The sequence below is a fragment of the Sceloporus occidentalis genome, unplaced genomic scaffold (assembly GCF_023333645.1).
Source record: "Sceloporus occidentalis isolate IW3139 unplaced genomic scaffold, rSceOcc1.0.p SCAF_1, whole genome shotgun sequence".
NCBI classification, from domain to species: domain Eukaryota; kingdom Metazoa; phylum Chordata; class Lepidosauria; order Squamata; family Phrynosomatidae; genus Sceloporus; species Sceloporus occidentalis.
In genome coordinates, this window is record NW_028316981.1 from 221,532,247 (window position 1) to 221,555,973 (window position 23,727).

Consider the following 23,727-nt stretch of genomic DNA (forward strand, 5'->3'; position numbering starts at 1 on the left):
CGACTGGACCCCATCCCCTTTCCCACCACCGTTCCCTTCTCCTTTTGTGTCATGTCTTTTAGATTGTAAGCCTGAGGGCAGGGAACCGTCTAATTAAAAATAATAATTGTAAGCCGCTCTGATAGCCTTTAGGGCTTAAGGGTGGGGTATAAATACCATAAATAATAATGATAAATAAAAGAGCTATTCAATGCTAGAGGGGACGGCAAGGCAAACAGCCTAAGGGGACAATATTTGTCTAGAAAGCAGGACAAAAGTAGGATTAATAAATGCTCCTCGCCCCTAACTTTTGATTTTCCTAATTAAGTTCACCTGGAATTGGGGCACTCCTGGAGTGTTTTGTGATGTCTCCTACAGGGGAGCCTTACTTCTTTCTTTGTGGCCTTTTGAATCTTCACTGGCAGAGGTGAAAGGTCTTGCACCTCCCAAGCTCCAGCAAAGAGGTTCCCCAAATAACAGCGCAGGTACCTAGGAGAGAATAAAAATATGATCACTGGGATCAAGAGCCTGCCAGGGACCAGTGTGTAAGAGGATGTGGCATACAGCACACAAGCTACAAGAGCCTAAGAACCTATGCTGTCAGTTTCGTTACCTGAATTTTGAGCACCCGCAGGAGACTGGGTCCAAGAGTTACTGCACTTTGCAATTAAAGAATAGGTGGATGATTTAAAGATGTATTGTGTACATGTATTTGAGTAGTGGCAGAAGAAATGAGAGAGAGAGAGAGAGTCTGACAGACAGAAAGAGAAAGAGAGTCCCCTGCCCCTTCTTTGCAATCTCTGCATTATCTTGTGGACAATTGTGTTTAGAGTGGACTGGACTCCTATCAGCCCTAGCTAGCATAGGCAATGTTTAGAGGTTCTGGAAGATGCTGTACAACATCTGGAGGATGGCATGTTCCCCATCCCAGATGTTAGTTATGGTTTTTACTGGTTTACTTTTCTTTGTGGCAAAACTATAAACATTAAGATATAAAATACACCATGTGGCATTTTCTGAAATGGACTATGAGCACAATGAACTAGAGTGGAAATATAGCTGAGGAGCCAAGAGGGATGGCAACTAAAGATGTCTCTGAAGTTGTATTACATTGAGATTTTAAAAATTGTTCTCTTTTATACATTTTAAATAAAAACAAATATAAAAAAGCAAACATAACTCAGATCTAACCCACCTGGATGCAGCAGAAAAGTGGGGGGGAGCACTAACAAGCCAATTTGATGTGTGGAGGACAAAAAAGCCACCCACAGAAAATTGTTGAAGCATCATAGAAAATGCCACATGTAAAATGCTAATGAAAAACCTCCCTTGTACCTTAGTGAGCTAAGTCAGCAACCCTACAAGACTACAGAATAATAATCTTCTCACTAAATCACTGTAGAAAACTACTATAAAAACCTTACATTCATAAACATCTTTGTACATTGACAGACAGACAAAGGCCTATTTGCTCTCCCACTGGTAAGTGACAAGGAATTTTCACACACAGTAAGCTAACATACAGTACGTTGTTTCTCTATAACAGTGGTCCCCAACCTGTGGGTCGGGACCCCTTTGGGGGTCGAATGACCCTTTCATGGGGGTCGCCTAAGACCATTGGAAAACACCTATTTAATTACAGTTATGAAGTAGCAACGAAAATAATTTATTGGGTTTGGGTCACCACAAGATGAGGAACTGTATTAAAGGGTCGCGGCATTAGGAAGGTTGGGAACCACTGCTCTATAACCTAAGAGATTTACAACATTTTTAAAACTGCATCAAGGCAAAGACAAGTTCATAGTCATATAGCAGGGAGAGATCAGAAATACACCCTCAGCGACAGACAGAATCTCTTCTAGAACAAAGGCATTTTAGAGATTCCTCAGGATGAATTGAACTCTGATCTCATGTTAAAGATAAGGACTGGGGTTGGCTAAGGCCCCATTCCCAATGGGCATATAAAGCGACATATTTTGTTGCGATTCTGACTCAGATCTTTTTTCTGAGTCATATTCAAATCTGGTTCCTCGTTCCCATTACGAAAGGGTGCAAACGGTCCCGGGTTTTTTGACGCATGTTCTCGTTCCCACTGAAATTTTCTCTGCTGTAATTTGAAGCAGACTTTTTTTGCTCCCCATTCACATTGCCCTTCCGGAACCTCTTTTTTTTTAAGCAGCTGTCAATCAATCGCCTAGGCACTTGATGTCACAGTGACGTCAGTTGCTTCGATGCATTTTGACGTGAGCTATTTTTGTTCCCCATTCCCATTTGCATCTTTCAAACCTATTTTTCTGATTTTTTTTAAAGCAGTCAATCAATCGCTTAGGCGCTTATCCCCTCTGGGAAAGGGAGCCTCCATCCCCCCAAGTCCTTTTGCCTCCCAAGCTGTCCTGTGTCTTCCCAGAGACCCTCTGGGAAAGGGAGAAGGAGCCTCCATCTCCCCAAGTCCCTTTGCCTCCCCCATTGCTCCCTGGGCTGTCTGGGGGGCGATTGAGCAGGCATGTAAAAGAAAAAATAATAGTTAAAAAATGGTGTTCAATGGGTCTCCTCACATGTCGATCTATGATGATTGGGGAGTGTGCATGCGCAGGGAAAGATCCTCTCCCTTCTAAGAGATATAAAATAGATTTATTATTGCTCCGTTTAAAGCTTGAAGTGGATAAAAAAGCACAAGGCACTTAATTTGGACATTAGAATTACGATCATGGACAAGCAAGAACTCTGAACAAGAAGGAATCCTAGTGGGAGAGAAAAAGCTGGCTGCAATGTGATGAAGAACATCATGGAGACAGCTACGGTGAGTCCTCCCACGGGGGTTACGCTAGAAGTCCTCGATCATAAATTAGACAAACTTCTTTCAGTGGGATAGACTGTAACGGTTCTTCAACTGTAAGGTGGCTGGTGGTCGTGGGGATCGATTCCTGGGTGGGGTTTTAAAGTGGGAACTTTTCTTTGCGCCTTCAGATTCTGCAAAGACATGCTTGTGGTTACTTCTGCTGTGCATCTTACAATAAACTTTCTTGTTTTACATTAAGTTGGGTGTGGATCATTAGCCTAAGGTTCTCAGTTCGCACAGTGATGTACTTTGGGAAAGTTGCAAGACGGACTATATAATGTAATGGATGTAATAATGGAACAGGCAGTTATTACAGACCTGAGTAATATTAGACACTCGAATTATATTTTGAGGCAGTTCAATTGCTAAGAATGATAGAGGTAGAATATAATCATAATACAAAGTGGATTAAATTAGAAAGACAGAGCAATCAAATGGAGTTTGTCTCTATCTTTCAGGGGAAAATATGGGGGGGGGGGGGAGAGAAAAAGAGAAAAGAATTGGTCCAATGAGGGTGAATTATAAAATATGGGAGATGTGGAGTAAAAACCTGGGTATAAAAATAGGAAGTGGCTACCAATTGACTATTTAAATAAAAGCAACAATGAAGATCTTGGAAAGATAATTAAAAAATTAAAGAATAAGGGATTTAAAATAATTGGAGATCTGTATGATTTAACAGGGGTACGAATACTGGAAGAAAAATTAACTATTTTAATAGGTAAGCAATATTGGATTCAAATAAAAGGGACAATAAAATTACTAGATGAAACACAATTAAATATTGATGACCAAATGAATTATTAGAAGAAATAATTTTTAAAAAATTAGAAGGAGGTAAAGGACTAATAGGAAAAATTTATAAGAATATGTTAATAACCCAATTTAGAATGATAGAGGGATTGACAATGAACTGGGAAAAAGATTTATTGATTGATCTAAAATTTGGCTACAAGAAATTGTTAAAATTAAAAACACAAATGTAAAAGAACAACAAATGAAAATGATTGAAAAATGGTATAGGACACCACACCAATTAGCATTTACAAATGACAGATTTCAATCCAAATGTTGGCATGGATGTGGTGTTAAAGGAATATATGTACATATGTGGTGGGAATGTCCATTTGTACAAAAATTTTGGACTGAGGTTAAGCAACAGATAAATACAATTATAGGGATAGAAATACAATTAAGTAAAAAAAATTGCTTGACTCTCAATTTAGGGGAATTAAGATTGAATAATAATCATAAATATGTAACAATTTATAAAAGCTGCTCATGCAATGATTGCTTATGGATGGAGAAACAAATTAAATTGGAACAAGGCTTACTTATTTAAATATATAAAAGAATATATATTATTCGACTTCCTTAGGGAAAGAAGATTAAAATATATTGGGGAAAGCAATAAAGAACCCTGGGAAGACAAATGGGAAATTGTAATTAAGAACGTGAAAGGTAAAATGGGGTATGAAGAAGTTAATAATATAATCAATAATATTTTCCATATCTCTGAAACCGATTGCTAATTCGATTGGATTGTTAATTTCTCTATGCTGTTTTCTTATTTGGGTGGAGGGTGGTTGGAGAAAATTATAATATGAAACATGATTGTATAATAAGTATTATACACGGTGTAATAAAATTTTGGGGGAAAAAAACTAACATGTCGATCTATGAATGTGGAGCAAGGGGGAGGTTGCAGGGGGGCGTAATGTGTTTACCGTGTTTGGAGGTCAATGTAGCAATTTGATATGTTTGGACACCCAACAGAGTGCTTTGGCGATTGAAAGCTTTTTTTTTTTTAAATAAATTTGTCTATACATGCGATCACCTTACCATGCTTCCCACTCCACCGGGGGAAAGGCTATGCGAATGGGGGGAAATGGCACCGGTAATGCAGGAAAGAGAACAAAGCTGGTGACTCCCCCAAGCCAGCCCCTTGAGCATTGCTCCTCCCATCCCCAAGTTACTGAATTGGACACCCTTGTCATTCCCATTCATCTGCCCCGGATCGGACACAGGAGGTGCAAGGAAAAACCTCAGGAAAAGTGCAGTCAAATTAACCCAGGTTCAAACACCCCCCCCCCCCCCCCGATTTGGGGTTTCCCTGGAAAAATTGATTACATGGGAATCAGATCTGAATTCCAATGGGAACAAAATTGGTGTAAAGAGGATCGAATGCGCGCTTAAATGGGAACAATGCTCCCATAATCCGAGTCTTGATCTGTTTTATAAGCCAGTGGGAATGGGGTCTAAGAGTCACACCCCAAACTTTGTATATAGTCTAAAGAAGTAAATCAAATCACAGTAATGTAATGTAATTGTCTCTGTTCTTTATAAAACTTAAGACTATATACATTATGCAAGGGGATTATCCATTTGTTTCTTTTTTTGCCTCCAAACTTGCAATGCATTTTTTCTTACCTATTTTGTAGTTTTAGAAGAAACATGTACTGTACTTCTAAGCTTTTTATCATTTTCAAAAATATTTATTTGGTTCTCAACTATGTGGACATATGCACTGATTTTCCACTCATTCATACATTTAGCTCGCACAATCTTGCAAAGTTCTCACAAAGCGGTCCCAAAACATTAGACATTGAACACGAACATGTACTATACAAAAATGGCCCTATCGAATGTGGACCACAAGTATCATCATCATCATCATCATCTTCTACTACTACTACTACTATTTATTTGTATCCTGCTGTTTTCCCAGGGACTCAGAACAGCTCAACAATATTAAAAGAACAATACAATTAAAAACATAGAAAAGGGGTGCATTAAAAAGGAATGAAATTATTACAATAAGAATATAGATAGGTATTAAAAGAATAAAATATATTTTAAAAAGATAAAACTGTTTAAAGCACTTTAAAATGAAACAACATCCCAAGCCAGTCCTTTATAAACATTCCGTTTTAAAAGCCTGTCTAAACAGGTACCTATTAACCACTCTGAACTATTAATTTTCATAAGGTTTCATAAACGCCTGATATGAAGGTGTAAGGTACAATATAGCAGGAAGGAAGTTTAAGTAATGGCCACCACCCAAAGAGACCGGCTTCTTGTGTTTGCCAATGCAGCTATTCTAACCAGCAGGTACACAAAAAAGGCCCTGACCTATATGTATGGACAAGAATGGCTACTAGAAAGTGATTCTTTAGGTAATGTGGTCCTAAATCATTCAAGGCTTTAAAAGTATTAACCAGCATTTTGAAATCAGCCACAAATGAACTAGTAACTAGTGACACACATTCATGTCTTTCAATGCCATTTACTAACAACAAACAAGAAGCAGAAGGTCAATATGAGTGATGGTGTAAAAAACCCTGTGTTGGGTTGTATGGTATAGGGTATTAGAGGTTTGTTGTGGTTTTTTCACAGGGTGCATCCGCATTGCAGAAATAATCCAGTTTGGCATAACTTTAACTGTCATGGTTCAATACTATGGAATTCTGGGCACTGTAATTTATTGTGGCACCATAGATCTCTGATTGAGAAGGCTAAATGTCTCACAAAACAACAGTTCCCAAAATTCCACAGCATTGAGCCATGGCAGTTAAAGTAATGCCAAACCAGTGCAGACGCAGCCACAGTGCTTTGTGATAGTATCAAAAGCCACAGAGAAACTCAGCAGGACTAAGGGTGCTGTGTAAAAAAAACAACCAAAAACATTTGTGATGTTTTTAGCAATGTAATTATTCATTACAGTAATGTATCAAAATACTCTCTGCATCAGTACCACTATTATTATTGAAAAGGCAGGCCCAACTCCTGAAGAAGAGCCCTTCCTCCATGCCATCTGACTCCAGGGCCATGCCATGCCATCGCATCCAGGGAGTGAAAGGCAAGCCCAACTCCATCAGGGCTAGCCAGAGCAAGAAGATCGCTCCTTTCAGTCCATCTGTCATGGTCCAGGCCTCAGAGGGAGAGAACCACTGGACTTGATCCCCTTCCCTACCACCATTCCTTTCTCCTTTTCTGCCATGTCTTTTTAGATTATAAACCTAAGGGCAGGGAACTGTCTGAATAACTATCTGTAAGCTACTCTGAGAGTCTTTAGGGCTGAAGAGTGGGGTATAAATACCACAAATAATAAATATTATAATTAAAGTCCACTACAGGTATTGACTTTATATCTTGCATCATTATTTCAACTTAAAATTATAAAGTGCAAGATGAAAATTTCCTACTATATGATAACGGTCTTAGATCACAAAGATCTGAGGAGCTGGATTCTTAGCCCACACGCAGGTGGGTAAGATATCACAAGAATGTAACCCAAGATATTGCTACCATCGTTTCTTAGAGGAAAATATGGGCAATCAGGTTGATATTCCCCTATTGGTTTTGCCCTGGTTAGTGGCAATCAAAATACCAAATTTGCATGAGAAGTATGAAAACTATGAACGGAAGACGGGAAGGAGAAAATCGTCCTTCCTGAGATCTAGAAAACTGAGAATTCAGCTTGTCTGGAATTAACCTCATCATGTAAAACTGGCAAAATAAAATCCATTTTACCATAGTCTGATAAGGAAAACAATATTTTCTGACAAAAACTTATCCTTTAGGGTCTCTCCAATACACATCCTGATGACTAATATCCTGAAAAAACCCTTGGTCTCTGTCCTCAAAGGAACCATCACACAGCTCCCATCAATACTTAGGAATTAATGACTTTTTTAAGTGGGACGACAACTCACTTACCAGTTAATGAACTTTCCCACAAGACCCTTAGAAGATGTTTTCTTGATCAGCTCTCTCTCAATCAGATGATAGGGGTACAAAACATCCAAAGGAAACTCCACAAATACAGGACCTGCAGGATGAGCAGGAAATTTTATAATCATCTCACTCTGTCAATAAAATACTCATTTGGACAATAAATTGAGGATATGAGCCCAAGATCTGATTTTTGCCTTATCCAAAGGAAAAAGCAGTGCTACTCCAAGGGAAAGTGGTTCTGACTTCCAAGGACCATAGGGAATGCAAGAGGAATATTACTGAGCCAATACTAGGCTACTGATTTTAATCATTAGATGGCCACAAATTGCTTCAGAATTGTCAATAGCTTCAGCATTCAGCAACTGTGGTTCTAAGAGAGCAATATGGACTCAACCCAAGCCCTGACATACCTGGGGTATCACACTGGGCAATGGCAATAGCCTTTCGCAGCACAGGAGTTATATCTCGGACTGTCTTCACTGAAGCACAAAATTTGCATAGCGGCTTCAAGAGAGACAATTGGTCAATATCCTGGAGAGCCCCTCGGCCCTGAGGAGAGGGTGAGAGAAGAAAAACATGAAAGCTCACTTTTCCACTACTGTAAAAGCTCACGTTGTGACAGTTGAACTTGCCATGAGATACAAACATATGTATACACACACACAGTCAGTTAACTACAATAATTCTGCGACCGAAAGCTGGTGGAGGCAGGTAACAAGCTCACGAATGGTGATGGTGAAAGCAGATGAGACAAAGTGTAACTAGACCAACCATGAGCAGCATCAAGCTCCAGCTTCCCCTCCAACCCAAGGACCAGGGGCTGGAATAGCCTACCTTCTGCAATGTAGCTGCTGCCCCTCCAATCAACAACACTGGAGACTCTGCCATTTGGGCATTTTTCACAGCCGTTATAGTGTTTGTCACTCCAGGTCCTGCTGTCACAGCAGCTACTCCCACTGTCCCTGTAACACAAAAAAATTCAGGAATGGTGTCAGTTTGTGCCCCACTACCTCACTTTAGGCAGCAAACAATAGGCACAAAGTAGGTACCTGAGAGCCTGGCCACTGCATCTGCTGCAAATACAGCTGTTGCCTCATGTCTTGTGTCCACCACACGAATGCCCAGCTTCTCGCTGGCCACCAAAATGGGTGAGATATGTCCCCCAACCAGGGTGAACACAAAGCGTACACCATGGGCTTTCAGAACTTCTGCCACAATCTCCCCACCATGTCGAGTGCTCTTAGAGTCCACCTGAAACAGACAATGCCATCTTTTATGTTGGCTGGCTCTGTAGGAAAAATACAAGCTGGCAACTATTAACTGATATTCAGACTCTAGTACATAAATGGAGGATCTGGGTGCAGGAAGACTAGATACACCTCTGGGACTAGCTCATTTTAGAGTCGTCTCATTAAAACCACTTGCTACAGATGTTTTGCTATGGATGTCATCTCAACAGAAATCAAGGTTACCAGATCCCAGAGGGAATACAAATCTCAACAAGAATGACTAAATGGATTTGATTCAACATCAAATCTCAGCTATTTAAACCCTGCCCACTCTCGTTTAAGGTCCTTTGTTTCCTATTGAGTAGATACAAGAATCTGAAGGCAATTTCTATTTTACCTGATACCAAAGCTGATAGATCAGTCCCAGTTTGTGTGCCGCCCCAAGCATTGTCACCATGAAGGTTCCCAGCACTGCCACTAGCCATGTTGTGGTGCCTCCCAGGGTCAAGGAGGGAGCAATCATGTCAGGATTCATTCAGAATCGCCTAAGGATACACTGCTGTCCCAAAAGAAAAACAAACGCATACATAATTCTATAGCTTGTATATCTCAGACTCTTACATGAGAGCTTGATGGCATTCCTGGACAGCCATTTCCTTTATTATATCATGGTGTTATTGATAACCCCAGCTTGCCCTGCAGTCTGGGAATTACTCAATTATCTTTTAGTTATCTTATATCTCCTTGTTGTTGCTGTTGCTGTTGTTGTTGTGTGCTTTCAAGTTGTTACCGACTTATGGTGACCATAAAGCAAACCTAAAATAGGGTTTTCTTGGCAAGTTTCATCAGAGAGAGTTTGCCATTCCCATCTCCTGCAGCTGAGAGAGTGTGAATTCCCCAAAGTCACCCAGTGGGATTACATGGTTGAACCAGGATTCAAACCCTGGGCTGCAGAATCAGAGTCCTACACACAAATCACTGCACCACGCTGGCTCTTTGCCATCACTATAATCTCTAGCTTATTAGTTGTAAAGTGTAGAGTTGTAAATTCAGGAGGCCTTGTGAGGTCCTGTGGGGAGGCAGTAACCAATCTCTGCTTTAAAAAAATGCAATGTCAATACAAAGGGATCTTTTGTTCAGAAATGTCAATAACTGGCTGGGTCTGCTGTAAGGAGAGCTAACTTTAGATTCACGCCTTTGCAAATGGCTCTTTAATTCCTCTACTTTCATGAATACCTATGCTAATTCTAGCAGCTAACCTCAATAGACAGCGATTATGGTTTTCCAGAAAGTTTATTATTATTATTATTATTATTATTATTAACCTTTATTTATAAAGCGCTGTAAATTTACACATTTATAAACAGAAAGTTTTCAAACATAAAGTATTATGTATTTTCAGGACTTTATACTGACAAAGATCTGATTTAACATATTTGTTAAAATTACTTTTACTTAAAAATGCATCCTTAGTGCTATGTTACATTTATTTCTTTATTAGGTATCTGAGGTGTTCCCTGCAAAGTCAAATACAGTTAATTTAAAATAGCTGGTGGGGAAAAAATAACCGAAGTGCGGTTACAGTTGCAGAACCTACCATATAGTAAGTTCTATTGAAAACAGCAAGATCCCTGCATGTATGCAGAAGACTGAACCTTTAGTGTGGTTTTCGTTTTCATGTGTAATATTAATTTGGTGCCAGATAGGCAGGACCAACTTGCATAGACTTGTGAATAATTTCCATTAACATACTCTGCTGTTAAGGCTGTACAACTTGACTGGCAACTGTGATGTCTCTGTAGATAAAAACCCTTGGCCATACATTTCATAATTTCATCATTGCCTAACCTCATGAAAAGCAACAAGTGTACAAGGCAGGTAGAAGAATATTAAATTTTTAAAAATTATATTTTATTCAAAATTTAACACATAAATAACTGGACATGCATAAACACCGACACAAACCCACACGTAAACACACATGCAACAATCCCCAGGTAGAAGAATATTAAATATAGGCCTGTTACAGACTGCTAAAATAAAGCTGCTTCGGGTCTCTTTGGAGGTATGCTATTTAAATGATGCATGGGTCCTAAGAGTCCAGAAGTCGCGCCAAAGCCACACTCCATTCCTAAGCACTGGAGTGCAGTTTTGGTGCAGCTTCCGGATTCTTAGGATGCATACATCCTTTAAACAGCATACCTCCAAAGAGACCCCAAGCAGCTTCATTTTGGCAGTCTGTAACAGGCCATAGAAAGTACAAGCCAGGCATCAGTGGGGAGGAGTTCCAGATGCTAGCTCAAATGCATCTTCAACCAGGATTAAGAGCAAGGTTTTAACTAATTTGGTAGTGAATCTCAAAATAAGCACCAACAAAGGAACGCATCTGATAAGCATCAAGATGGTCCAAAACACACTGCAGAAATAATCCTGTTTTAGACCGCTTTAACTGCCCTGGCTCAGTGCTTGGGAAATCATGAGCACTGTAGTTTTTTGTGGCACCAGAGCTCTCTGACAGAGAAGGTTGAATGTCTCACAAGACTACAGTTCCCAGAATTCCCTAGCACTGAGCCAGGGCAGTTAAAGCGGTCTCAAACTGGGTTATTTCTCCAGTGTGTTTTGGGCCCTAGTCACCATGTTTTCAGAACTGTGAATACACAAGAGAACAAATGAAAACTTCATGCACAGGAAACGTTTCGCAACCCAATGTTTATGGCTGCATGAAGACCATCCCTATGACATGCTTCAGCACCAGGGCCGTTCCATAACTTCATTTTAGCATCAGTTTTATTACAGGAGTGGATAAACACTATGCAAGTGTGGACACAGCAGGCAACTAGAACTCCCCATAAGAAGCAATAAATGGTTCACATGGCACTATGAAAACACGTTAAGTGCAGAAATATGAGATTTCTTCTCTGCCACAGAGTAGATCTTCAGATACACCCCAACCTTCATTTGATATGATTCAGTTCAGCTCTTTTAACATCATTGTACAGTTATTCCCTCCACTTTTTGCTCAGATACACATGAAAGAATGCTAAAGCATTCATATAAACAGCTGAAGCCATTACTTTGATGTCAGCTAGGGTCTTAGCCAGAAAGCTAGGCCAAAAAACAAACAAAGATAATTCAGAAATCAATCAAAGCCCTTCCTTTCATATACATACATACATATATACATCAATAACCAAAAGTTTTAAGTCCCTAGATAGTTCAAATCCTAAAGAATCATCTCTTATCTACACAAACTGAAAGGGTTGCAACACCAAGTTTGATCTAGTTGAATCAAAAATGTTTGTAAGATAATTTGGCAGAACAATTGACAAAGTTCTTGTTCTCTGCCTTTTGTTTTACCTAAAATACAAACATTTTTACATAGATCGGGTCCAGTGAACACAACACCTTTCTTCCAGGTCCATTTTTTGTTGTTGTTTCAAAGCTGAACTCATTCAAATTGTTCCTTTTTCTTATACAAAGATCTGCCCAGTTCATGCAACCAGCTTTTAATAACATGTGCCTTTAATCAACACATATCCGAAGCACTCACACACCTAAGGAATTTCCCTGTCTAGAAATCCAATCAAGGCTTGAAATTTCCCAGTTCTTTCTCAAACACAATTACAGAAGTCATCATCTTTTCAGTGCAAAAACCATCCTACCTGTACTGTGAGCCTTGCAAAGAAAGATACCAACTAGTCTCTCCTTTCACCCAAATGGTTCTTTGGTGCCAGTCTTACACAGTCTCTATACACTGTATAGAGATTTTGTAGCACCTTTGAAACTGACTGAAAGAAAGAAGTTGACAGCATGAGCTTTCGTAGACTTAAGTCTACTTCCTCAGATATATTTGGGGGCCAAATGCCTCTGAGGAAGTAGACTGAAGTCTATGAAAGCTCATGCTGCCAACTTCTTTTTTTCAGCTAATCTCAAAGGTGCTACAAGATCTCTCTACATATTCTGCAGACTAACACAGCTATATTTTTGAATTCTTATTCTTACACGATTCCTGGAATAAAGTAACACAACATAATTTTCATCATTGCTCTACCTGGATTGCAGACACAACTTCAAATTCACTTTACAAAATGAGCTCTCCACTCTTCCAATCTTTTCTCGAGATCAACTGCCTTGCAACTTCCAGCATCCCCACCAAAAGCTCAAAACGATCCAGCCAGTGAAGAGCAGAAGAACCCCACTACTTCCACAATGACAACACTGGGGTGAGAGGGATGTCAAACCCACACCAGGCAAAACCTAACCAGACAGAGACAAACTTCCTTCAAAGATGACACGCCTATCTTCTTTTCTCAACCCAAGATCAAAGGTCTTTCCATTTAGTGCCTTTTGTGTTAAAGATCAACCATTACAAGCCTATGACTTACAACACTCCGATTACGAGGCTGGCTTAATGAATACAAAGTCCACCAAAGCCCTTTCAGGTAAGGAGCAGGAGGACAGATCGGTTCCCAGAGTGAAAACTGAAGCAGACTCCTGTCCCTTTAATAGCTGTGCAGAAGAGGAGAATTGCAGCAGGTGTTGCTTAGCATGCAGAAATATGGGGTGTGTATGTGTGCTTATTTTTTTTTAAACTGCTTCATGAATAAGCAATCTAATTTAAATGAACAGTGAAATTAATATGAATATATTACAGTCAGCCCTCCAATTTGTGGCTTTGACTTTTGAAGATCTCAGTATTCGTGGATTTGATTACGGTAATATGTTCTCTCTAGGTTCGCCTGAGAATTTGTGGGGGAAGTTGGCCATAGAGTTGCACTGGAGGATCTAGAGATTCCAAGAAACAAAACGCTTCGCCAGGCATTTCTAGGTCCTCCAGCGTGATCTAGCTCAACTTTTGGCATTTATTGACCATAGAGTTGTCCTGGAGGACCTAGGAATTCCTAGAAGTGGTTTCTCAAGTTTAAAAAATAGTGTTTTTTATTTACGTTTTTTCCACTTTCATGAGGGTGCTGTGCCCCCAACCCCAGTGAATGTGAAAGCCTACTGTAGTTGCTTACAAGCTATAATTAAATCCTGATTTTCTGTTTCAAAGCAAGGAACATGGGGAGCAATACCTGAGAGCAAGCACTAATTATTCTTAACTTTATTAAGCATGAAATATGCTTAAGTAGTCCATGTAACAGAAGTATAAACATTTATAGCAAAGAATAAAATTACATGGACATTTTGCACAACCCCCAAATTTTGTTCTCTCTAGAAAATTCTGAGCTAAACTTTAGGAATATAGTCTTGAATCCATTTACCAGAGAGCAAGCTTGTGTTAAATTTGCAGGACCTAATTATGAATTAATATGCTCATGACATTAATGCCCATGTTCAGGTCAGCAATCTTGCCTCACACCATGAAACCTCATGTACATTTTTCACATGTACAGAGAACTGAATAAGAATTCTGCAACCCCAAAGAAATTTTTGTTCAAGTTCCCAAACGTCCAAGATGCACAGTGAGAGAAATTACTTCCACCTACAACTCTTCTACTCACTGGCCTTTTACAGGCCGCCGGAAAAGGGCGGTCTGGCGGCGCCTCCGCTTGCTCCGCGAGGGAGCCGCAGCTTACATACCGCGCGGCTCCTTGGCGGAGCAAAAAGTAGCCCCAAAATGGCGCTTCTTGCAGCGCGCTAATGACGCCGCAAGGCGCCAATGGCGCACTCGCGACATGCAGATGCTAGGCGCCCACAACGTCAAGATGGCAGCACCTGTGTAGAACAGGCGTTGCCATTTTGTACGCACTCTGCCCTTTCTAACCCTAGTATGCGCAGAGCGCATACTTTCCACCGGTGCAGAATGGGCCATTGTTTCCATCCCCTTCATCAGAATGTAACAACATTCATAACACTGTGTTTTGCTGTACAGCCAACACAGCTACCCCCAGATATATCCCCCTTTGTCACTTTACCTGATCCCCTTTCCTTTGGATACCTAACCTTTATTCCTTAATGTTTAATTGAAGTCTTGTGGTTGTTCTGTGCCTTCAAGTCATTTCCGATCCATGGCTTTGTCTGAGAGAATGTGACTTGTGAAAGGCCCACTTGGGAGAAGGAAGCTTTTGCCATCAAGCGGGTACTACAGATCTGGGGCCAGTTCCTGGAGGGTGCCCCCACCCCTTTGAGGTTTGGATGGACCAATGCAATCTGGAAGCCTTACAAGCCCCGTGGCAACCCTAGCACGCAACGAGGGTGTCAATAAGGGCCTGTATGTACCGGACCATAGTGAAATAGAAGCAATTTGATATGGTGAAATAGTGCTATGATTAATTAGAGAGAAAAGAGACAGGAGGGAGGCAAGAAATGGAAGGAAAATATGCTTAGGACAAATTAGAAAGGGGGGCTGTAATCCAAATGAAATAAAAAGCGGGGACAGGTTGACAGTGGCAGGGGAGAGTTATAGTTTTGGGCCCTTTTGGTTTCCTAAGGGAAAACTTTCGATAGTAAACAAGACAACATGTTGCTTCCTGAGAGAGATGATAATGGGAAAAGTGGCAAGTTTAAAGAACCCTTTGATGTACTTGAAAGTGCACAGACTGCGGGCTGGGAGAAGGGGAGTTGGAGAGGGAATCCTTAAAGGATGGCTGATTTGGGGACAATTTAGATTTGACACTACCACATCTGTGGCGAACCATTATCTTGGATTCTGGAATAAAGTATTAGTTAATCTACACAAATATGCTGTCTTGGCTCTTTAGGTTTGGGTCCTCTGATCATGACATCTTCTCTGAAATCCTCATAGAATCATAGAGTTGGAAAAGACCACAAGGCCCATCCAGTCCAATCCCATTCTGCCATGCAGGAACTTACAATGAAAGCATCCTCGACAGATGGCCATCCAACCTGATTAAAGACCTCCAAAGAAGGCGACTACACTATACTTCGAGGGAGTTTGTTGAACTGCCCTTACTGTCAGGAAGGTCCTCTTAATGTTGAGGTGGAATCTCTTTTCCTATTGTTCCGTGTTCTAGTCTCTGGAGCAGCAGAAAACAAGCTTGCTTCATCCTCAATATGACATCCCTTCAAATATTTAAACAGGGCTAGCATATCACTTCTTAACCGTCTCTTCTTCAACCTAAACATACCCAGCCCCCTAAGTCATTCTGCATAGGACATGGTTTCTAGACCCTTCACCATTTTGGTGGCCCTCCTTTGTACATGCTCCAATTTGTCCACATCCTTTTTGAATTGTGGTGTCCAGAATTGGACACATTATTCCAGGTGAGGCATGATCAAGGCAGAATAGAGTGGTAGTATTACTTCCCTTGACCTAGACCAGGGGTCGGCAACCCCTGGCCCACAGGCCAGATCCGGCCCGGCAAGGCCTTGGGACCAGCCCCAGCAAGGACCTGCCACCGAATGCCGCAGGCACGGGGGCTTTGGCCTCTCGCGCGAGCGGCCTTTGACCCCGCCAAAGGCCCTGCGCCTGTGGCAATCAGCGGCAGGTCCGTGCTGGAGCCAGTCCCAAGGCCTCGCCGGGGAAGGCCTCTCGCACGGGGCCAAGAGGCCTCATCTCCAGCCCTGGCTTTGATTGGAAGGTTTTGGCCGCAGAGGCTCTCACCTCCTCCCACCTTTGGAGAAGGTAACCTCGCCTCCGGTCTGCAGCCACAACAGGCGCGGGTGCTTTGTGTGCAAAACGCCAAAGCAAGGGGAAGAGGAAGAAGATGGAGTCCTTGGGTTTCCTAGAAGAGGCTTAGGCTGCATCCACACTGGGGGAATAACCCGGTTTGATACCACTTTCACTGCCATGGCTGTGGGGTTCTGGGAAGTGTAGAGAGATGGAGTCCTTGGGTATAGAAGAGTCTTAGGAAGCATCCACACTGGGGGAATAACCCAGTTTGATACCAGAACTTTGATACACTTTTCAGAATTCCATAGCATTCAGCCATGGCAGTGAAAGTGGTGCCAAACCGGGTTATTTCTCTGGTGCAGATGCAGGTTAGGTCTTGCATGGAGCTTGTTGTTGTTGTTGTGTGCCTTCAAGTTGTTTCTGACTTATGGTGAGCCTTTCCTGGGGTTTTGTTAGCAAGGTTAGTGCAGAGGGGGTTTGTCATTGCCTGCGGCTGAGAGAGTGTGACTTGCCCAAAGTCACTCAATGAGTTTCCATGGCTGATCTGGGAATCGATCCCGGATCTCCAGAATTGGGGGGCAAGGAGGAGCAAGCGGGGGCAAGCAGCGGGCGAGTGGGGGCAATTGTCTTTAGGAGCCTCAGAAACATGCATTTATATTAACATTTTTTAAAAAATCAGCAAATTTTTCTCGTGTCCTCCATCTTTTTTATAAAAAGTGTCCTCCATTTTGATTGATTTTAACTGGTTTTAATTATTAGGTATGAATGACAGATTTTTAATGATGTATTTTATCATATGGTTTTATATGGGGGATTTTCGTGGTTTAATTTTTATCTGTAAAATTTTGTTCTGCGCTGTATTGTATTTCATTATTATCTTGTAAACCGCCGTGATCGAAGGAATGGCGGTATATAAATAAAATCTCATTCATTCATTCATTTTAAAATTTTGTCCTACATTTGTCCCGGTTTATTTATTTATTTATTTGTCCCCCCCCCCCCCCCCCCCGAATTGTCTGAAGGACAGCAAACTGGCCCCCGGCTCAAAAAGGTTGCCTACCCCTGACCTAGACACTATACTGTACTTCTAATGATGCAGCGTAGAATCTCATTGGCCTTTTTAGCTGCAACAACACACCGTTGGCTCATGTTCAACTTGTGATCTACTAGATCCCTTTCACATGGAGTCTTCTTCAGCCAGACGTCCACCATCCTATATCTAAGGATTTCATTTTTTCTGCCTTACGTGTCTCCCTTTTGAAATTTCTTCCTGCCAAGAAAACCCCGTGATTAAGTCAAACTGACTTGGAGACACACAACAGCAACTAGGAATTACCACGATCGTAAACCTCTCACATACGTAAAATTCCTTAATGAGCTGCACTAATCTTGCAGAGCAGTCCCCAAGCCACACTTGGGCCTGTTCCAGACTGCCAAAATAAAGCTGCTTCGGGTCTCTTTGGAGGGATGCTGTTTAAATGATGCATGCATCCTAAGAATCCGGAAGCTGCACCAAAGCTGCACTCCAGTGCTTAGGAATGGAGTGTGGCTTTGGCACCACCTCCGGACTCTTAGGACCCATGCACTGTTTAAATAGCATACCTCCAAAGAGACCCGAAGCAGCTTTATTTTGGCAGTCTGTAACAGGCCTTGCTCACCCTCAAGAGGACGGCCATGGCAACGGAGCCACTGAATGCCAGTGTTAGTGCCTGTGCAGCGTAGTGGTTTGAGTGTTGGACTGTGCCTCTGGAGACCAGGGTTTGTTTCCCAGCTCAGCCATGGAGCCCACTGGGTGACCTTGGGCAAGAAAGTAAGTTAAGTAAGTAAGTAAAAGTTTATTTATATACCGCCTTTATAAGACCAAGGCGGTTTCCAACATACATACAACAATACAGCAATATAAAAACATCGAAACATAGCATTAAAAACCTTTTACAATAAAACAATAAGCGCCACAATTCGTGCCAGCTTGACATGCTGACGAAGGGGGCGAGGAGAGAATACTTTAGGGGTCAGGGAGTCAGGGGTAAGCTTGCTCAAACAAGAATGTTTTTAACCCCTTCCTAAACTGGGTAAGGGAGGCGGCTGAGCGGAGCTCAAAGGGCAGCGTGTTCCAGAGGCTGGAGGCCGAGATGGAGAAGGCCCTCTTAGCGGCGGCAACTACTCTCTCTCAACCTCAAGGGAAGGCGATCGCAAATCTCCTCCGGACAAATCTTGCCGTGAAAATCCTATAAGCTGGAAACAACTCGAAGGCACACAGTAGCAACAACAACAACACTCCTGTCGCTGCTGCTGCTGCTAAATCCACCCGATCTTGCATCCAGCCTTGTCTGTAGCTGAACAGGTGCAATACTTCCTTCCTCTCGGGAATATGTCTGGGGGATGCTGGGAGCTGTAGTCCAAAACCTGCAGGGAAAAGAAATTAGGAGGAAGGTCTTGACAGTAAGGGCTGTTTGACAGTGGAAGACACTCCCTCAATGGAGTGTAGTGGAGTCTCCTTCCTTGGAGGTCTTTAAGCAGAGGCTGGATGGGGATGCTTTGATTGTGACTTCCTGCATGGCAGGGACTTGGACTGGATGGCCTTTGGGGTCTCTTCCAACTCCATGAGCCTACGATTCCTAGAGCTGAAAAACCACTGCCTTTCCCCAAACTATCCCATTTTAATGGTCAGCCCTGAAGCATCCAGCCCTCGAGAAGCAGCCTGGCATAGTGGTTTGACCCTTGGACTAGGGCTCTGGAGATCTGGGTTCGAATCCCAACTCAACCGTGTTTTACAAAAGCAAAAGCAACCCTGGGTGACAAGTCTCGCTCTCTCAGCCACAGAGCAAAAGCCCTCTTGCCACGCAACCCCGTGATGGGCGAGAAACAATGGCACACCAAAGAGGCTGAGACAGTGTGACTTGCCCAACCCCACTCTGTGGATCGTGGCAGGATTAGAACCCAGAGCCGCAGTCCGACGCTCAGCCCAGGGCAGGCTCATATACAAAAACAAAAAGAGGGGTTGGCGAGGCGGTCTCTCCTCTCCCTCCACTCCCCGCGGCCGCCATTTTGAGAGGGCTTCCAAAAGAGCTCCCTTCCGCGTTTACCTCCTCGGAGTGCCGCCTCAAGCCTTGCTCCTCCTCCTTGCGCCCGAGGAAGGCGAGGCCACGGCTTCCCCGCCCAGGAAACTCTCGCGCTCGCGAAACTCTCGCGAGAAGGAGGGCCGGCATCTCCCGGTTGCCAGGGCAACTTCCCTTTTCACTTCCGGGATGCCGCGGCAGAAGGAGCAAACTTGGTGGCGAAGCTGGGTGGATGTTTGGCCCGCCCCGCGACTCGTAGTCGATCATACTCAGAGATAGTAACAGTGTAGAGTCAGGCCTGGATAGGTATCTTGCGAGTTCACTTTCTCAGGCATTCCCAAACATAGGTCCTTCAAGTAAATTGTGGACTTCAACTCCCAGAAGCCTCAGCCATCTGCGTCAACCGTCAGGAATTCTGGGAGATGAAGTCCAAAACTTCTGGAGGACAAAAGTTTGGGAATCCTTAGGGGAAGTTTTGTTTGGAATTGAGGCCTAATTTAGAGGTGCATCTTGTTGTCGTCGTTGCAGCTGTGTGCCTTCAGGTCATCTCCAGCTAGTTTCTTCAGAGGGGATTTGCCATAGGCATCCTCTGAGGCTGAGAGAGTGTGACCTGCCCAAGGTTACCCAGTGGGTTTCCATGGCCGAGACGGGATTCAAACCCTGGTCTCTCAGTATCCTAGTCCAACACTCAAAACACTACATCACAATGGCCCTCAGGTTGCATCTACACTGAAGAATTAAGGCAATTTGACACCACTTCAATTATCATGGTCAATTCTATGGACTCCTGGGATTTGTAATTTGATGTCACACCAGCACTCTTTGGCGTAAACGGTTAAATACCTTGCAAAGCCACAACTCCCAGGATTCCATAGTTGACCATGGCAATTGAAGTGGTGTCAAACTGATATCCTGCCCATCATACCATCTTTACTAAGGACTGAAACAACATGCAGGCATAAGACTAACATCTCCGGTTGTTTTTTTCTCCTGTCTGGTTCATAACTTCTTGCCTGATGAAGAAGCCCATGGAGCTTCGAAAGCTTGCAGCGAGTATACTGTGCATTTTTGTTGGCCAATAAAGGTATCACCGATGGATTTTTGTTTGCATTTGTTAAATGGCAAACACAGCTAACCCTGCATGTTTACTTAAAGTGGTGTCAAACTGCATTATTCTATAGTGTGGATGCACCCTTAGAAATTATTATGATGATGATTATTTTCTTACCTGCCTCTCCATGGATCATGTTAGGGAACAACAACAATTAACAGATAACATCGGTTAAAACACACATCAGTTTAAAAAAGGACAAATGAGATTTACACATATTAAAACAACCCAAGATACTGTTTTTAAAAACCTCACAGTTAATGCACATGCATCATTGACTCAAAATTCTGCTGAACTGATCAAGACCTGTTTCCGCATAAAAATGCCAGGAAGTAAAAGTCTTGAGTTGGAAAGAACATGAACGCCCTCAGTTGCTACCTCTAAAATCTTCTTTCCTTTTTCAGGGAAGTGGGGTAGCAGAGGGTTGTAGATACAGGAGGAGCAAAATCAGGGCATGGATCCTCCAGACAAGGATTCTGCCTCCCCAAATCTGACATCTGACATCATCCGGCCTCAGAGGGCGAGAAAGGCCAGCCAGAAGTAGAGCCCTCCCTCCATTCCATCTGCCATGGTCCAGACCCTGGAAGAGAAGAACCACTGGGCTTATTCCCCTTCCCCACTGCCATTCCCTTCTCCTTTTGTGTCATGTCTTTTTTAGATTGTAAACCTGAGGGTAGGGAAATGTCTAATTAACTATCTGTAAGTCACTCAGAGAGCCTTTCTGGCTGAAGAGCAGGGTATAAATACTCCAAATAAATAAACAAACACCAACAAACAAGCTTCATTTATATACCGCTTCATACCGCCTAAGCAGTGTCTAAGCGGTTTACAACTGTAAGCTAATTTGCCCTCAACAATCTGGGTACTCATTTTAGCGACCCCGGAAGGATGCAACCCTGAGTCAAGCTTGAGTCCTTTTGCTGGTCTTGAACTTGCAATCTTGTGGTTTTAAGTGAGTGCTGCAGTATAGGCATTTAACCACTGCGCCACAAAGGCACCTCCTTGAATCAAATTTTTCTTCAGTCACCGTGTATCTAGCGTTGCAGTAACTTAAATGTCTTTTCTAAGGAGTCTTTCTCCTTAGACTGCCAAAGTACGACAGCCTCGGTTTGATCATCTTGACTTCCAGGGAGATTTCAGGATCCATTTGTTTGTGTTTTTGGCTGTCCATAAGTAAACAGAACCATTCTGAAGGCAGCTGCTCTTCACCTTGCCTGTTGTAGCCAGTCACACACAGCTACACTGTTGTGTGCTTTCAAGTCATTTCTGACTTAGGACAACAAACCCATCACTGAGTTTTCTTGGCAAGACTTGTTACGAGAGGGTTTGCTTTTGCCTTTCTCCAAGGATGACAGACTGTGACTTACAAAGATTAACTCGTGGGTTTCCATAGTCAAGTGGGGATTTAAACCCTAGTCTCCAAAGTCATAGACCAGTGCTCAAACCACTACACATGCTGGTTCTTACAGCTACACTAGGGTAAGCAAAAATAGAATTGTGCTCTTCGCAGCTGAAGCTTTATATTACATTTGTTTACAGTAGGTATATCTTATAAGGGAACTTGGGGGACATTCAGATGTTGCTGTTTTTTAGCCCAAAAATACAAATAATCTCATGCATTATGAGTTTGTTATTCACACTATGGAACCACATCAATGCACATCTCTGCATGTTATCACTCACACATGCCAGCACTTGAATAAAGATGAAATCAACGATAGGAATGCATTCAGAAGACGTTGAAGGCATGAAGTGTTTTATCTATTTGGGTCCATTTGCATTGGGTATTCACACTACCAACAATGTAGATCTTTTTTTAAAACTTGGGAAAAAACATGATACCGATTATCCTAGATTGTGTGGATTTTTGGCAGCCCCTCCCTTAATTGGGTGAATTCGGGATGCGTGTGAACAACGGAGATTCAACCTGGATTCATCCTGGATTATTTTCACAGTGCGAATAACCCTCCTGCACCATTTTCCCAATGCTGTTGCTGATTTTAAAAAAAACCTTTCAGCTACATAGAGGATGAAGAAGAAAATAGGAGCTGGGCAGGCAGAAAACAACTTTGCTGCTCTGTTGTTGCTCTTCTCAAAAAATAAAACAAAACCTGGGAGTTAGAAATCCTTGTGAATCTGCTACAAACCACCCAGAGATCTACCATGTGATGCAGATTTGGAAATAAATCAATTCAACCCAAGTGGGAATTCGAATCTGCCTTGGTTCCCACTGGCAACAGATTTCCCAGTCATATCTCCATGCTCCGTCCTCAGTCCTCCATCCTCCTGGTATGGCCAGGAGGAAGGAGGGAGACATGGTGGGGAAGCCACGGCTGTCGCTTCCTGCACAGATTCTTGAAACTAGCACAAACATAGTGGGGACCACTGTGTTTGCTGAACTGGTTTCAGGAATCGGTCCAGGAATTGAATCAAGAGATAAGTGGGAATGAGGCCATTGTTTGCACAGGCCATAATAGTAGGACCCTGAGAACGAACGCTAACCACAACCAGCAGAAGGGATTTACTTTCTTTGCTTGCTTATGAGAACTCTGAGAAAAACCAGCTGGAGCCTGTTGCAAAAAGATATACACTGAGAATTAAAGAATATTGAGCCCAGGAATTTGTTATGAGAACTTGGGGGGGAATGAACCCAGTCCTTCAGCGCAACAGTCCTCTTTGGGTGGCCCCAAGCTTACTTTGTTTTAGCAATATGGTTTAGGATGGAGGAAGGGTCATTTTGTTGCTGCTCTTCTCAAAAAACCCAAAACCTGGGAGTTAGAAATCCTTGCACATCTGCTACAAACCACCCAGAGATCTACCATGCGATACAAATCTGCTTTCTGAGCATGGGCTCACAACCTCTTAAGGGCTTCCCACATTAGACAAACTAGTCTTCTTCATACTCCCATCCCCTGATCTGACTCCTCCACTCCACTTTTTCTCATTTTCAAAGTGGCACGATGATGAAAGCAGCCCCTTTCTTACTATGCTGTATACTCCTGTTCCCTGACATGTCCTACTTTTCAGCCTTAGAGGAATTACAAAACGTCCTCTATTTTGAGCTATAAAACCTGTCCTTGTGTCAACCGAACTCTAACTGAACCGAGTTATTATTGTCTTGGCTACTGCAAAGAGCGGTATAGATGACTGTTCCTGACCATGTGGTGATTTTGTTTGTTTTTCCTAATACAGGTGTA

At 42.4% G+C, this 23,727-nt stretch overlaps 1 protein-coding gene across 3 annotated transcripts in view; it reads right to left on the minus strand.

Moving 5' to 3' along the window:
• LOC149323510 (2-hydroxyacyl-CoA lyase 2-like) overlaps positions 1–19,607 on the minus strand; it is a 31,726-nt gene extending 12,119 nt beyond the window's left edge. The window contains exons 1-7 of one of the 3 annotated variants that reach the window (XM_089489095.1): positions 19,447–19,517; positions 9,182–9,343; positions 8,605–8,806; positions 8,390–8,517; positions 7,966–8,104; positions 7,538–7,649; positions 369–468 (exon numbers count right to left, since the gene is read on the minus strand). In XM_089489095.1, the coding sequence (XP_089345221.1) occupies positions 369–468; positions 7,538–7,649; positions 7,966–8,104; positions 8,390–8,517; positions 8,605–8,806; positions 9,182–9,319 (819 nt within the window). In that variant the 5' untranslated portion in view covers positions 9,320–9,343; positions 19,447–19,517. Of the gene's footprint in view, positions 1–368; positions 469–7,537; positions 7,650–7,965; positions 8,105–8,389; positions 8,518–8,604; positions 8,807–9,181; positions 9,344–19,446 lie in introns of all 3 variants that reach the window. The other 2 variants (XM_089489096.1, XM_089489097.1) reach the window with 2 other exon arrangements.
• Between the last annotated feature and the right edge of the window lie 4,120 nt (positions 19,608–23,727).